The 15,333-nt window shown below is 45.0% G+C and overlaps 1 protein-coding gene across 1 annotated transcript in view; it reads right to left on the bottom strand.

Annotated features, from left to right (window-relative positions):
* Positions 1-1,101: 1,101 nt before the first annotated feature.
* Positions 1,102-15,333, bottom strand: part of ASAP1 (ArfGAP with SH3 domain, ankyrin repeat and PH domain 1) — a gene marked incomplete at its 5' end in the record, with an annotated part of 142,742 nt that continues 128,510 nt past the window's right edge. Inside the window, 3 exons of the mRNA XM_012645496.1 lie at positions 1,102-3,185; positions 4,970-5,092; positions 7,088-7,587. Of these exons, the coding sequence (XP_012500950.1) occupies positions 3,111-3,185; positions 4,970-5,092; positions 7,088-7,587 (698 nt within the window). The remainder of the gene's footprint in view (positions 3,186-4,969; positions 5,093-7,087; positions 7,588-15,333) is intronic.

Genomic DNA, 15,333 nt, shown 5'->3' with positions numbered 1-15,333 from the left:
GAATGAACATCTCTGAGCCTCATTTCAAGTTCTGTAAAGCTGAGAGGTTCATGCCTCTCATGGGCTTGCTAAGGACCCAGGGAGGCCATGTAGGCAGCACCTGGGCCGGGGGCTGCTCCACTGCGTGGCAGCAGGAGACACAACAGCTATGTGGCGAAAGCAAACACGTGGCGCTCAGTCTGTGCTGGGCACTAAGTACTGTCAACGTGGTAACATGTCACCCTTGACTCAGGCAGACGTCCCCCTCTTCTCACGTCGACAGCAGCAGAAGTGGGTGCAGCAGAGGTGGGCGTGGAGGGGACCAAAGATCCACAGTTTGTAGGCTGGGCAAGCACCGCACATTTTTTGAGTCCAGTGAGCTTTGACATAGGTGTTGGAGTGGTTTGTGTTATATATACCCCCAAAGCACAGCCAAATGAAGCCTGGATTTTTCTCCAGTCAGAATAGTGGACAACTCACAAAATGGCCTGATTTCAGATGTTTGGGATCAACTGAGAATATGTTTATTTAAAAGCAATTTTAAATATTAAAAAAAGTAGAAATTAACACATACAGTACTGAAAAACTGTCACATTAAATACATGTGAAATGACAAGTGTACTGATGTTTGATGGTAACATCCAGATGAGAATTTGAATTTAACTGGTGGCACTACGGGATTCCTATACAACATGTTGAAGTTCTAGGCAATAAAAAAATAAATAGCAATTGCTGTTCAACAGTAAAATAAGACACACACTATTTGCAGAACACAACTTTCCCCTCTGCAGGAAAAAAAACCTAATTTGCTATTTTTTTCATAAGGTTCAATACCTTCAAAATACTATATCATGTACAAAATTGCAGATAGTGGCTCACTGAGTTTAAGAACAAGATCAGATTTAAACTCAACAAGATCACCAAAGGTATTTCTACCTAGTCTTCCTATGGTCCCATAGTAAGCTGGATTAGAGAGAACTCAAATTCCTGATGGAAAACAAACAAAAAAAAACCCCAGAAAAAAGGTTATTAAAAATGCATTTGTGTAAGTTGCTGCAAAAGGGGAAGAAGAATAGATACTGACTCCATGTAACTTTAGACATGCAGCTTTTGTGTTTTTTTAAAAAAACAGTTTATTTTGAGATCAGTTGAAAATAGTCTAGGCCACAAAAACGAATAGCTCTTTAATGCAACTTAAAACGTGTAAATGAAAGAAACGGGACACTGAGCAACCTCAGATGACGACTTCTGTTCTGACCCCAGTGTGGCTTCAACACTGAGGCTGGTAAAGCCGCCAGCCACACACCAGCAGTCGACTGGTTCCTCCTGCCCTCGGTTTGGTGTGGGAATTCACATGTGCCCTGATACTGAGGAAACAATTGCTTAAAATCACTTTCCAATAACAGCTGATAAAATATTTTGCAGGTTTGTCATGCAAGGTTTATTTATTAGGTGGCTATTCAAAGTTTTCATAGTAACCACTTAAGCAGAACTAAATTAATATTCACTGAGCACTGTGACTCTATGAAAGAGGGCTTTTCCTAAGGGTTTGGTTGGGAGTTGTGCTTCTGTGAAGTTAACATTTCTCACTCATTGCCAAGATTCTCTGCTTAAAAATATTAGTTTTCTGTGCTGTTGCCAAAATAGCAATTTAAGCAAATGTCATGCCAGAACGACACATGAGCCTCGGAATCAGACAGTTCCACTGGCTGTGGAGTACAACCATTGTATTCTTTTCCAGAATTCAGACTGTGTAAAAGACTGAAATACTCACAATGTTCTTAATGATCTGATAAACGCGGCTGGGATGAAAAGAAAAATGAGAGGGAGAGAGAGAGTGCTTTTCACAGTGCAATTCATAGCAGCGTTCAAAAACTTGGTTATGAATTGACTTGAAGGTGACGTGTCTATTGAACAGAACTTAAGATGGGAAAACTTATCTATAACTGGGGTTTACTAAAGAGCATGGAAAAAGAAAAGCTTGGTTTCAGCACCTGGATTCTACAGTAGGGAAACTGTGTGAAGGGCTGACTTAAATTCATCTTGAATAATCTTTTAAAAGTTTAAATTTATCCAAGAAGAAAACTAAGAAAATAATTTAAAATTGATGCATTAGATGCTTCAACGCATTTGAGGGATGCTGATTCATGATACGATATGTAAATCCATACTCTTGAGAAAGCCAAATGACTAGAAACAAATATTGTTGCAACCTTATAATTTCTGCTTTAATGGCAATCAAGTCTAAAAAATGTACAGTTCCACTTATCCATACTATTCCTTTATAAAAGGCAGATTTCAGGTAAGCTTCTAAATGCATGCATAATGTAGAGGCTAATATTTTCTGGCAGTCCTTGGTTCCTGAACATTGAACTTCATCAGACATGTTTTAAACTTTTGTCAAAATAGTCATGAAGGATATGTTATTTTTGCATAATGAGGTAATATCTCAGGGGTGGGCACTCACCATCATTAAGACAGTATGAATCCACTTGTCTGTCTAAACTTGCATGAGGCTGTGTGCATTGTAAAATGCCACAAAGAGTTTTGGGTCAGTGAATATTTTGCTGAAGGAATAACACTTACATTTAACAGAGCACTCTTCTGTAATAAATACCAAAGTAGGTTTTTGTAGCTGTAAACTGTGTACACAGATAACTACAGGCTGGTCTGTCATGGAGCTAAAAGTTTCACCTGGAAAACAGAACCCACCTCTTTGCTAATGTTGCATTTTCAGTAACACAATTGAGAATACTGCATTGTTAGGAACAGAGAGTCAATTCTATGCCTTTCAACGGTTGCTGGAGACCACTTCTATTTGCAAAGCCAGCAGTTCCTATACTTTTTTGTTTGTTTGCTTGTGAAACAGCATAGATAGAGAGATTTAAGTGCTAGACGCCAAGGATGGCTTTGGCAAACCAGTAAGGCGCGCCGGGTCCCAAGGCTACCCTAATACTGGCGAAGGCAGAAGACACAGGATATTTACAATACATACTATATTCCCTCCTGAGGTGGCCCTTCCATGAGTTTCTTATTCTGTAACAGCAGCTATTTACACATTGTGCACAGGATTACATGGAGGCAGCAGTCTGGCATGAAGGATGTGGACAATCTTGAAGTTCTGCTTTTTGCTAGTCGGACAGGATGTGAACAAAGGACACTGGAAAGACTCCCTTCCTTTCAGGCTGTCCTTCAATGTGCCCAATCTGCAAGGAGAAAAGAGAGCAGTGAGGCTGGAGGCAGCAGGCAGCTGCCCTGTGACAAGCCCAGTAGGTGAGAGCCCGGCCCAGAGTCTGCCCACAGCCCTGGGATGGAACCCCAGGCCTAGCCCCCACCTTTCAGTGAACGAGAGAGAGTGTAAGGATCATCAAGTATATATAACGAAACAGCAAATGACAGAACTTACAATATGCTCAGCACTTCCGCACGGATCTCACTGCACCCACACAGCAACCCCATAAGGTATGTATTTCTTACGATCCTCTTGTTACAGACAAGGGGACAGCGGCCCAGAGGCGTGGACGAACCTGCCCCCAGTCTCACACAGGCTTCCGACTCCAGAGTCCTAGTTCTGAACCATGGTGCTTGGCTGCCTTTCCAGGTGGGTGACCTCAGACAATCCTTGCTAATAAGCTGCTTATCTGTAAAATGGGGCTAAAAAAAAATCCCTTCTTCCTGGGCTTATGTGATACGTTAAAAGAAGAAAAAAATATATGGGAAGGGCTCCTAGGTACCAATCACTTGTTTTCTAGTCACTATGGAGAAAGAATATCATGAAAGGTTGAGAGTGATGGTGGCCTAAGGCAATTTTATTGTCTGCTACATAAGCCTGTGAGCCATGGGTACCTGCAAACATTTTCTAATGACCTAAATTAGAACGAAAATTGCCCCCAGTTGAGAACTACTACTTCAGTCCAAGCAAAACCCTTAAAGCTGTGATCAAGAATCTGAAGTCGCTGTCTGAAGGCCCGAAGGAAAAAAGCCAAACGTGAGCATGCACATATGCATGCATGCGTGTACACATGTGTATATGTTGTGCGTGGGTGTTTTGGGGCAGTAGCAGGTTCTGCTGACCCAACTGTAAACTACAGGTCCTTTCCCAGCAGGCAGAACTGAGTCCCTCTTGGGAGGAGAGGGCTCAGGCTTGCCACGGAAGGGGAATTTTTCTTGCTGATGTTGGGAAGTGACGATGCGGACAGAGTAATGGGCTGGCTGTCCACTGCACCTCGGGCTGGCAGGTCCCATGGGGAGACCTACTCCCTGGGCAGCCTGAACAGCAGCAGATGTGTGGGCTGCCCTTACAGCGTGGGTATCTACAGGGGCCTCCGATCTCCAAACAGCCACCATGGGGAGGACACTGATATTTTTCCTTCCTGATACCGGGGCAGCGAGGTTTTAATGTAAAAGGAATTTTCATAGATACTCTAATTTAATCTTCTAAAATCACACGAGGAAGGTATCATGGCCCCCCTTTACAAAGAGAGAACTATAGACCAGATTCAGGACTGAGCCTGAGGACTGGGTGCTTGTAAGCTGCTGAGCCTGAAGAGGAACTTGGGCCTCTGACTGCTAGCCTGGGGACAGTGTGGAATGGTGAGCAAAGCATATGGCTTTAGAATCAGAGCCAAGTCAGAAACCGGACCTGGCCTGCTTACTGGCTGTGGTCACAGGCAACACGCTCAACTTTTTTATATCTGAAAAATTAGAAAATACTTATAACTCACAATACTGTTGTATGACACCATGGGGTAAAGCACATACAAATGTTAATTTTCTTGACCCGTTTTCAAAGCACCACGGCTGTTTTTCTAGCTGTGTCAGTGACGGAGGATATCAATGCAAACGGCATTTGTGAATGGTTGGGTGAGCGATGCAGCTGGCAGGCGCCTGTGCTCGAGGACGCTCCCTGACTCACTGCAGTGTCTGCAGGACCCAGCACCGTGCCTGCCAGGGAACGCCGAACAAATGAACGAATGAAACAGGCACATACCCACCACTCCTGGTCCTCTTCCCCCGTGACGACAATCACTTCTCCCTCGATGAATGTGAGCTCGTCATCGTTGTCTGCCTGGCAGTCATAAATGGTCTTCACTCGCCTCACTTTGTTTTTCCCCTTAAATAAAGAAGCTGGGTTTTAGCTGAAAGAATAGACTGATGGGAAAAAAATAGCACAGCATTCTTTATAAGACAGGTGACCTTGGGCAAATGATTTAACCTCACCGAGCCTTGATTTCTTTAACCTTGAACGTGGGAAGGATGTCTGCCAGGTGCCCAGTGTGCTCCCAAGCAATGAATGACAGACCTGCCCTGCATTAGTGATCGGGCATCACCAAGTTATTTTCACCAGAAAGCAAACATTATGGGTAGGGATCAAAATTCAGCTTCACTAAAAAACACGAAGCACACTGTCCCCGCCACACCCACAACATCAGCTTGCAGAAATGACAGCAGAGTCTAAAAATGTTTTTAGGAAACATGATGTAACGCAAAATGTGCAGCTTCTGCATATTGAATGTGCAGCATAAACAAATTTCTTAGTCCTCATGCAAAATACCAAGTCAGTACATGCTGGTTAAACACGGTGGGACCAGCCAGGGTTGGGAGGATTCTATGCAGTTCCCAAAACAGTTTTAATTTTTGACCAGTTTTGACTTGGGCTTTTATCTGTTGGACTTCCAGTTCTTTGCAAACAGAGAGATGAAAACAGAGATATTACCTTCTGAACGATGTTTTTTCACACCTGACTAATTAAATAATTGGCAATTAAAAAAGCTAGCTGTCTCTTTGAATGTTCTGGGTCAAGTGACTTCTGCTCTCTGTCCCCTGGTTTCTCCTTTAATCACCCTGTAAATCCTAGCTCCTTTCTGAGCTCCCTTCTGGCCTGTGCTGGTGTCTCTGAGAAGCCTGGCAGAACTGTGGATGTGTCAGATCTGCAACTTAGTTCTGACTCTGAGCAACAGAGAAGGCCTGTACTGTGTTAATTTACAAAAGGAGGATTACACGAAATAATATAATAAAACTGTAATACAAAGTGTACAGCACGAAATGGAATTCTGCGTATGTCCAAAGGCTACTGAGGCTGTCAGGGTACTTGGGAGTCAAGGGAGATTTCCCTTTTGAATAGTAAAAGCATCCACTATACTAAACGTGGCAGCTCAAATCCACAGGAGGATGGGTTTTATTTTTCTTACCTTTCCTTTAGTATTGATGAGACACATTTTTAACTTTTTTTTTTTTGAGACAGGGTCTTGCTGTATTGCCCAGGCTGGTCTTGAACTCTTAAGCTCAAGCAATCCTCTTGCCCCAGCCTCCCGAGTAGCCGGGACTACAGGCATGTGCCACTGCACTTGGCTTGTTGTAACATTTTTATAACAAAATGTGAATAAGGGTAGAGCTGCACAATGTACAATTGGAGGGCTTTTGGTTGCCCCATTAACTTTGCTCCTCAGCCTGGGGTACAGCACATTACATCTTCCTGAAGCATCACTTCTCCACAAAGATTCTGGGAAAAATCACTTTTATATTGAAGTAAAATTGACATTTTATAGAGTGGAAAGCATTTCATGAAAACGATAGAATATGAAACTTCTACAAATGTTTGTGGAAGGCTCTTTGGGTTTTACCTTCCATTCCTCCAGGAGGATGCAGTGAGAAGCACTGACTTGGAAGATTCTCAGAGCCCAGAGAGGGAAACTGCTTTCTTGTGACCTTAGGGAAAGGAAAAGGTTATCTAGGACAAGGTTCCTAGATAAGAGTGACCACTCCTCAGTGGTCTATGTGCCAGGAAGTGCTGCTCATTTGCATTTAATCATCCATAAGCTCATATATCATATGAGGAAACTGAGGCTCAGAGAAAGTAACTTGCCAAGGTTGTGTGGTTGTATTAGGCACTGAAGCCAGGTCTTAAAGCCTGTTGGAGTCCAAAGCCTGTGTTCTTAAGCAGTAGGCTCCACTCCACCATAATGCTGGAACCACAGCACGGAAGCAGGGTCAGTCAGGTGAGCAAGCCCCTGCTTTCTCTTGTACAATTTGGAGCGCATACCCTCCCGCCAGCTTTCCAAGTGCAGCACAGGGATCGTTAAGAGCCTGAACACTGGTGCCTACCCACCGTATTGATTTTTCTGGGCAGTGGTACAGGCGTCTCTGGCAGAGTAGGTGTGAGGTCATTGGAGTCTTCAGATGCTTGCTTTTGGATGGCATCTCTGGACTGCACATTTAGGGAGAGATCCACTGGGTGTGACTTCGGCGTGACCTCAGAGGGCTGCTGAGCCTTGGGTGAGACATCTCCAGTCTGGGATTTTGCCAGCAGGTCTCCCAATTGTGGTTTGGGGGGCAGGTCCTTCATCTGTGGTTTGGGAGGTAAGTCTGAGAGCTGGGGTTTGGGTGGAAGGTCGCCCAGCTGTGGCTTGGGGGGCAGTTCTCCTGGCTTAGGTGGCAAATCTCCAATTTGGGGTTTGGGAGCCAGTTCTGTGGGCTTCGGGGGCAGGTCTCCAGGTGGTGGCTTCTGTGGTAACTCTGCCAACTGTGACGATTTCTGGAAGATTTCAGGCGGGACATTGGCTTTGTCTAGGGAGAGATGATGGCTGGTTTCTGTTTTCCTTAGTGCCACTGCGGGAAACAATCACAAAGAGGGAGGTCATTGGAACAGAATACGAGGTGGGAAGGGTGGCTTTCTTCCTGTCACGGTCATCTGAAGGAGGCACGATCACCGTGAAGGGAACTGACCTAAAGTGAGCACTTGGGATGGAAGAGCTCAGGGTCAGGCCCAGGCCGCCTGTTTTTAAAAAGATGAAAGTTGGAAGCCTGGAAGGTATTATAATTCACGGCTTTATGCCTCAATTATGTAAAGAAGAGGATGTCCATATTAATCCAGAATTAAAAAAAAAAAAAAAACACCAAACATAATACAAGCAGATTATAGAACGCTGGAAAGTGCAATGTTAAAAAGAAAACATTTTTGTAAACCTACCATCTAAATGTAGCCATTTTAAATATTTTGATACATTTCCTTCTCACCTCTTCTATATATTTTTTATAGATATAACTTCATCTACTTTTATCTAATACTGTTTTAGCAAACGTATTGTCATGTTATTAAAAATTCTCTACTAGCAGTATGTAATTCTGAATGGTGTATTCTATTCCATTCTATAGCTGTGTCAATATTTCCTCCCATTTTATGTGATCACACAGTATATAAGATAAGCAAAAGGCTTCTCCTCTCACCCTCCCCCCCGTGACCTGTTAGATTTTGGTGATACACATACATGTGTTTATGAAGCTTTTAAAAAACACATATGGGATACATACATTGTCTGAAGCTTTGTTTCTCCCCCACCTAACAGGTTTGGAAGAGTTTCTAAGTCAGCTCCTTCTTATTCTAATGGCTGCACAATACTGCACAGCTTAGGGAATGGTACAATTTGTCGAACCATTCCCATAGCCATTCATACAGCTCTACACCACAGCACTTAGGACACATCTTCAACTGTGGCTCTACCACTCAGTAGCTGTGTGACCTTGCGCAAATTATACAGCCTCTCTGTGCCACAACTTCCTCATCTCTAAAACCCTGCTTCGAAGGGTTGGCATGAGGATTCCATGAGTTAATATACGCAAAGAATTTACTGACATGATCTGGCAGGCTGTAAACATTACATATATAAAAACAATATCATTATTGTTAGGCAGGGTTCCTTGAGGCCAAGATTCCTATTTTCATTCATTTTTGTTAACTCTGGGTCCTGGCACAGGGGCCAAGCATATAGTATGCCCTGAGGAAGGAAGCAGCTGACTAAGAACACTGCGTGAATCAAACTCAGGATTTAAAATTTTTTTTAATTAAAAAATGTTTGTTCTTTTCTGATTTCTCTGTCCTACATAGAAAAAACTAAGGATTTGACTCCAAAAATATAACCTATTCAGAAAGACATTCTTTAAAAAAATAAAATAAAAAAGAAAAAGATAAACTCCAGTGTTGTAAATTGTCACAAGCTGTGCTAGGGCTGCTTCCACTCATGACCTACGAGCCACATCCCTAAAAAATCAAATGCAAGGTGGACTGGCCCTTGAGCTTCAGCTGATGTGGTTTGGCTCTAAGTGTTAAACTAGATCAATCAGGTTCCTCTCTTGGAAGTTTGAAATTGGCTCAACAACAATCTGAGGCAGGTGGTAAGGAGGGAAAAAGCTGGGGAATCCCTGAGGCTGTGGGTGTGGAGGCCTTGCTGTGAGTCATGCCCATGGGGGAAGAAACTGTAAGTGCGGGGCATCCCCAAACCTCAAAATACACAAGTCCCTTCACCTGCAACTCCGATTCAAGGAATTTACCCTAAAAAAATGATCACAGTCACACACTAGATGTCTGTGCTACTGTTAGCGCTGTTTATGATGAAAAGATTGCTGACTGAATGTCAAATGGCAGGGGATTGCTTCAACGATGGAATACTATGTAGTCAACAAAAATCATACTGTGGTGTAACTGATGTCATGAAAAATGTTTTTGGTTTTTTATGTGGAAAAAAAATCAGCTTAATCAGAAACTTAAAAAAAAGCACAGAAGAAAAGACAAAAGATATATGCCAAATTGGTTATCCTGGGTTGTAAGACTTCAGGTGGTTTGTGTTTTCTTATTTGTATCTTTCAAATCTTCTATAATAAATACGTATACTTTAATAACAATAAGAAACAAAATAAGGAAAGAGATAGTCTCTCCTTTAGGGAAGCCTGCCCCATCTTTGTGGCTATTTTATTCTCAAATTAGTTTTATCCTCTGTCCAATTAAAAGTCCTTTCTGACTGCATTCTTTAACTATGAAGGGCAGGCTTTCCCCCACAACTGGACTACAAAGAGTCCACTGCTAGAGTAAGGCACATTCAAAACAGAAAAGGAATGAAAATCCCAGCCCACCCACCCCTGCAAAAAAAAATTCAGGGCAGTAGTGTCATAGTGCACCCGCCTCCTGCAGGCAAGACTGCCTGGAAAGCAAGTGGACACGGCCCTTTGAGAAGCTGTGTGTACACAGAGTGTGTGCTATTAAGATTACAACCCTTTACTGTAATAGTCCGTTCCCGAGAACTGATACCAAGAATGTGATGGAGGAGGACAAGCTGGAGGAGGAAAAAGCCTGCGTGAAGATGTTCACTACAAACTTCCGGCCCAAATTTCCAACAAAGGGGATGCCGGGTAAACGATGGCCCTGCACTTGATGGAATGGTGTGCGCCTTAACCATGGTTAGGAAGAGTTCATGAACACATGAAAAACACTTATGTTAAAATGCTCAGTGGAAAACAACAGCATGCAAGACTGTACTTTCATTATGATGACAACTGTAGAAAAATGTGTGTTCTTGGAAGCGATCAGGGAGTTGTATTACAGAATTTACGGGTGACTTTGTTCATCTTTAAAAATCCTTTAATGTTTCTGTAATATTGCTTTTTACCAAAAAATACATTTAGAAAATGGCTCTAATGTTGTAGTATGTCTCCGGCTGAGAAGGCTTTAAATCAACCCTTTGAAAAGGTACCCACAGGATTTGAAAAATGGGTGGTGTTTGGAAGGGGAAAAGAGGAAAATGTGGCCGGGACACAGTCACATGACACTGCCTGCCGCTAGCAGACGTCCAGGGAGGGGGCTGCAGCTCTGCCCCCTCAGCCTTACAGATGCCCTCCGCCCCCAGTGGAGCAGGGTCAGAACTGTGCCTGTGGACGACCCGGGAAAGAAGGCCCAGTGAGTGGATGACAGTCATTTACTGCCACAGCCCTGCAGGTTCCAGCGTCGGGTGAGCAAGGAGCTCCAGGCTGGGCTGCAGTCTCTCCCCTGAGCATCACCGTCTCCTGTATTTCTTGTGACTTATGTCTGCCTGTAATGGCGTCCCCCCGACAGAGAGTGCCTTGCGGGCACAGGCTTCTTCACCGCTTTACCCCAGCACTGGCACACTGCCTGCAGCAGAGAAGCTGCTCAGTAAGTACAGGTGGAATGCATTAACAGAAAAGGAAGTCTCGTGTTGGCTTTAGGAGTAAAGACTTACACAAACATCCCATCTTCGCTGCTCTTTGGCTAAATAAACCTGTGAACTGGAGCAAGTTTCTTAACCTACTGAGCCTCAGTTTTCTCATGTAAAAAAAATGCAGAAAATACTATTTACTTCATAAGGGGGTGGATGTGATTATATCAGATGAAAATATGCATGTGCTTGATTTGTAGCAGGCTCTCAATCGATGTTGGTCCCCCTGCTAGTTGCACGTGAGAAAAAGGGAGTGGGACAGTGGGCCTCTGGCCATAAGAGGCATTTATAATCTCAAATCAAAGCTGCATTATCACCACCATTAGCATGAAATACGGTGCAGGGCCATGCTACGCCCAGCGTCACGTATCCTGGCTCTGTCCCACACCCTCTCTGCCACTGCTGGCTTTGGTGTAACAACCTGGCTGTTGGTACTGGCCTTCAAGGGGAGAAGAGGAGGCTGGCTAGGACCTCAGAGCACACCAGCCCAGAAGACTCAATGCTGGGCAGGCGAGAGAGGGAACCACAGAGCAGAGGAGAGGAGGGCGGCCTTCCTGAGACCTGCTTCCTTATGTTGCTTTATCTTCCTAATAGCCCTGCCACATGGATATCACCATCATCCTTATTTTCCAAGTGGAGACACTGAGGAAAGCTGCGGAGCCTCCCCAAGTCACAAAGTGAGTAATGGGTGGCCAACCCCTAGCCTAAGAGTAGTTCAGACTGACAGGAAAAGGGTGACCATTCCACCACTATTTGCTGGGCACATGCTTGTGCCCGACACTGTTCCAGGCACTTGAAACACAGCAACAGACAGAACAGAGCAGGTTCCTGTCTTCTGGGAGCTCAGATTTTGGCGAGAGGATGACAAGTACACACGGAGTATGTCAGAGGGTGAGTGTATGTAAAGCAGGGGAAGGGAGAAAGGGTGTGTGTGAGAGGGAGAGCAGGCTACCAAACAGCGTGGTCAGGGAAGCCCTCTCTGACATGGTGAGAGCTGAACAAAAATGTGCAGGGGGCCAGAACACCAGCTGTGTTGCTAGGTGGTAGCGGGAAGAAATGGTTCAGGTTGGTGGCAGAGGGAAGAGCAAATGTAAAACCCTGAGCTAGGAACGTGTTTGGGATCTTTACAGAGAAGCAGGAGGCCAGTGGGGTTGTTACAGTGAAATACCCAGAGAGGCCAGAGGCAGATCAGAGGTCACATAGGCGGAAGGGTTCAGATCACAGAAGGCCCTGGAGGCTACCATACGGACTTTGCTTTTATTCTGGGTGAGACAGGGAACCACTGGACGGCCTGGGACAGAGGAGTGACTGAACATGGATCAGTCTTGCTGCTCTGCTAAGAACAGACTGCAGGGGCAGCGTGGAAGACTACAGGCAGACCAGGTAGGAGGCTCCGATAGTCCTGATAAGAGATGATGGTCACTTGGACCTGGGTGACAGTGGTGCACATGGGGAGAAATGACTGGGTTTTAAATATGTATCAAAAGGAAAACCAACAGCATTTGTGGAAACACTAGTTGTGGGCTGTGTGAGAAGGGGAGGAATTAAGCATCTCTCTGAGGTTTTAAGGCCTGAACACCTGGAAACAGATGGGAACACTGCAGCAGGAACAAGTCTGGAGGGTATCAGGAGTCTATATGCAAGTTTTGAGGTTGAGAAGCCTATGAGTGGCGAGGCCAAACAGGCTGTTGTTTGTGAGTTCAGATTATGGAGGGATACTTCTACTGGAGATATCAGTGTGGCGCTTTCCAGATGGTTTTAAAGCTATGAGACTGTCTGGATCACTTAGGGAGTGAGGGCAGATGCAGAAGAGAAGCAGTTCATGACCAGGACCTGTGGCACCCCAACACTCAGAGGTTGAGATGGGGAGAAAGCAGCAGAAGAGGTGGAGAAAGGACTGTCAGCGCAGTCAGAATGAACAGGGTGGTGTCCCGAAGCCAAGTGCAAAGTACGTCAGGGAGGAGAGAGCAATCAACTGTGCAAAAGCTGCAGATGGGCCAAGAAAGACAAGGGCTCGGACTGACCACTGGCCAATGGCCTTGTGGAGGGATTTGGAGAGGGTGGGTGAATGGATCTTGGCTTTGAGCACTGACAGCTGCGAGCTTCACACGAAGAGAGTCAATCAGACGGTGTGTGTGTACCTCTGGGTAGAACATACTACCACCTACAAAATGGTTTTGCCAAAGCCTGAACTTGTATCTGATCAGGTCTCTGGATCCAACTTCCAATTAACAGGAAACACAGAGAACAGAGGAACATGTTAAACGAACAAACATACGGGGCTGTAATGAGCAAAATCTAGACTGGGAAAACCTACAGCACAAATAACCCAGTTTCTTCAACAAATAAAAGGAGAGAGATACAGGGAAACCATTAGCCTAAGAAACTTAGGAGATGAATCAATCAACTGTAATGTGTCTATTTTGTTCCTTATTCAAATAATTTGTTTAAAAAAAAATTGTGAGACAACTGGAAATTTAACACTTGGAATTTGATGACATTAAGGCATTTTAGATATTTTAGATGTGATACAAATTTTAGATGTGGTAATGGGACTGCATGTGTATAAAATGACATGATACCTGGGATTTGCTACAGAATTACTGGGGATGGGTGGGCCAGGAACGAGATGGAACAAGATCAGGCACAAACTGGTAATTGTGGAGATGGGCCATGAGTATCTGGTTGTGGAGGAGGAGGCTGCACTACACTGTTCTGAGTCTTTTCAGTATTTCTGTACATGCTTATTATGAGAAATTTCAAATAGTAAAAACACACATACACAAAGATAAAGAATGGGAGTAGAGCAAGGGGGTGGTGTGGGAAGGACGTGGGTCCAGACGGGCACTCTGACAGCACAACTGCCCTCTGATGGGAGGGTTCAGGGAGAACAGTGACGCAGCAGGCCATGGACAGTTGCTGGCATGCTGTCACTGGGGGGTTAGGAGGGGAAAGGGTCTACCTTAGGACCACAGGTGCCACATGCAGGCAGGTAGGACTTATGTGCTAACTTGCTGGGCAAATAGAAGCCAAGTCCTCCTGAAGAGAAGAGGGACCATGTGGAGGAGTCGGGGGCAGGCGGTGGGCACCTGCACTAGGGTCGGTGCCAGACGACTGCGAGGCCAGTGGTCATGAGTAGAGCCACCATCCTGCCTGTGCCTCTCCCGGCCACCTCTAGCCATCAGGCCCAGGCACAGGAGCCAGTGGAGTGGCAGAGTCCAGCACAGCAGGGTGCGAGTGATTTCAGGAGTAGACTGATGCTGGGTTGGGAGGGGAGGGAGGGCACGAAGGGAATGAACACAGGGAAGAGGTGGCAGCAGCTGGGTTTTGGGTGCTAGAGGAAGTGGGCTGGAAAGGTGGGGACAATGTGAGCGACATGGGGTGGAATCAGGGCAGACTGCCTGGGCAACTTGTCTCAAACTCCTGTGAGATCAGGACAGGCCTTGGGCAGTGTTTAAAAATAAAAAGCACAGCAAAAACCAACCCTGGATAAAGACTCAGTGAACCCAGGGGAAGCCTTCCTTTCTGTTCTATGGAGAATGAATCGGCAGCCATCTGGGACTCCCCTCATCTTACTACACAGGAGCCTGGACGACCAGGCAGCGCTCTTCCCAATGTGTCACTTGACTGAAGAACCTTGGAGAGTGGTGAATTTCAACTTTCCAACACCAACCCCTAGCTTGACTTCTCCTCCAACTAGGCACCAGAGCCTGGACTGAGGTCACAAGTCTTGCTGCCAACACCAAAAATCCACAGAGCAGCCCTGAGCTCCCCTGAAACTCTGTCTGTATCTGAGGGGGCCCTGAAGGCATATGTGGGGATGGAATGAACCTGCACTTCTAAAGGTGTTGTGCAACTCTAAAGGAAAGGCATCGTAACAAAAGAAAGGCGGCACTGTCAATTGTTTTGTAATAAGAAAACTGAAATTTTGGTTTTACAAATGAAAAGCCGGGTCAGGATTAAAAAAGACTTGGTCAAAGAGCTGAGTGTCTTTGCTTGGCAAAGAAGCAACATTTACAGACACTGCTTTCTTGTGCCTCGCAGAGCATGGGTATCTCTGCTCTACACGACAGATGCCATCCCAACGAAGGATTCCTTTGCCACCCACTTGCGAGGGACTTTCTGAATCATGACTTCATTTTGTCCTTACGAAACCTTACAAAGTAGGTATTATTTCCTCCATTTTATGGATGAGGAATCTGAGGGTTAGTGAAGTTACTAAGTCACTGGCCCAAGGCCACACAGCTAGTAAATGGTAGAGCTGGAACAGGTTCCCAGGGCTCTCTGATTATGTTTATAAAAGGAGAAAGAATAGTACCTGGGATTACATTTATGTGTCTTCTATAAAAGT

This window comes from Propithecus coquereli, unplaced genomic scaffold (assembly GCF_000956105.1).
Source record: "Propithecus coquereli isolate 6110/MARCELLA unplaced genomic scaffold, Pcoq_1.0 Scaffold234, whole genome shotgun sequence".
Taxonomy (NCBI): domain Eukaryota; kingdom Metazoa; phylum Chordata; class Mammalia; order Primates; family Indriidae; genus Propithecus; species Propithecus coquereli.
This window is presented reverse-complemented; position numbering and strand designations above follow the sequence as displayed.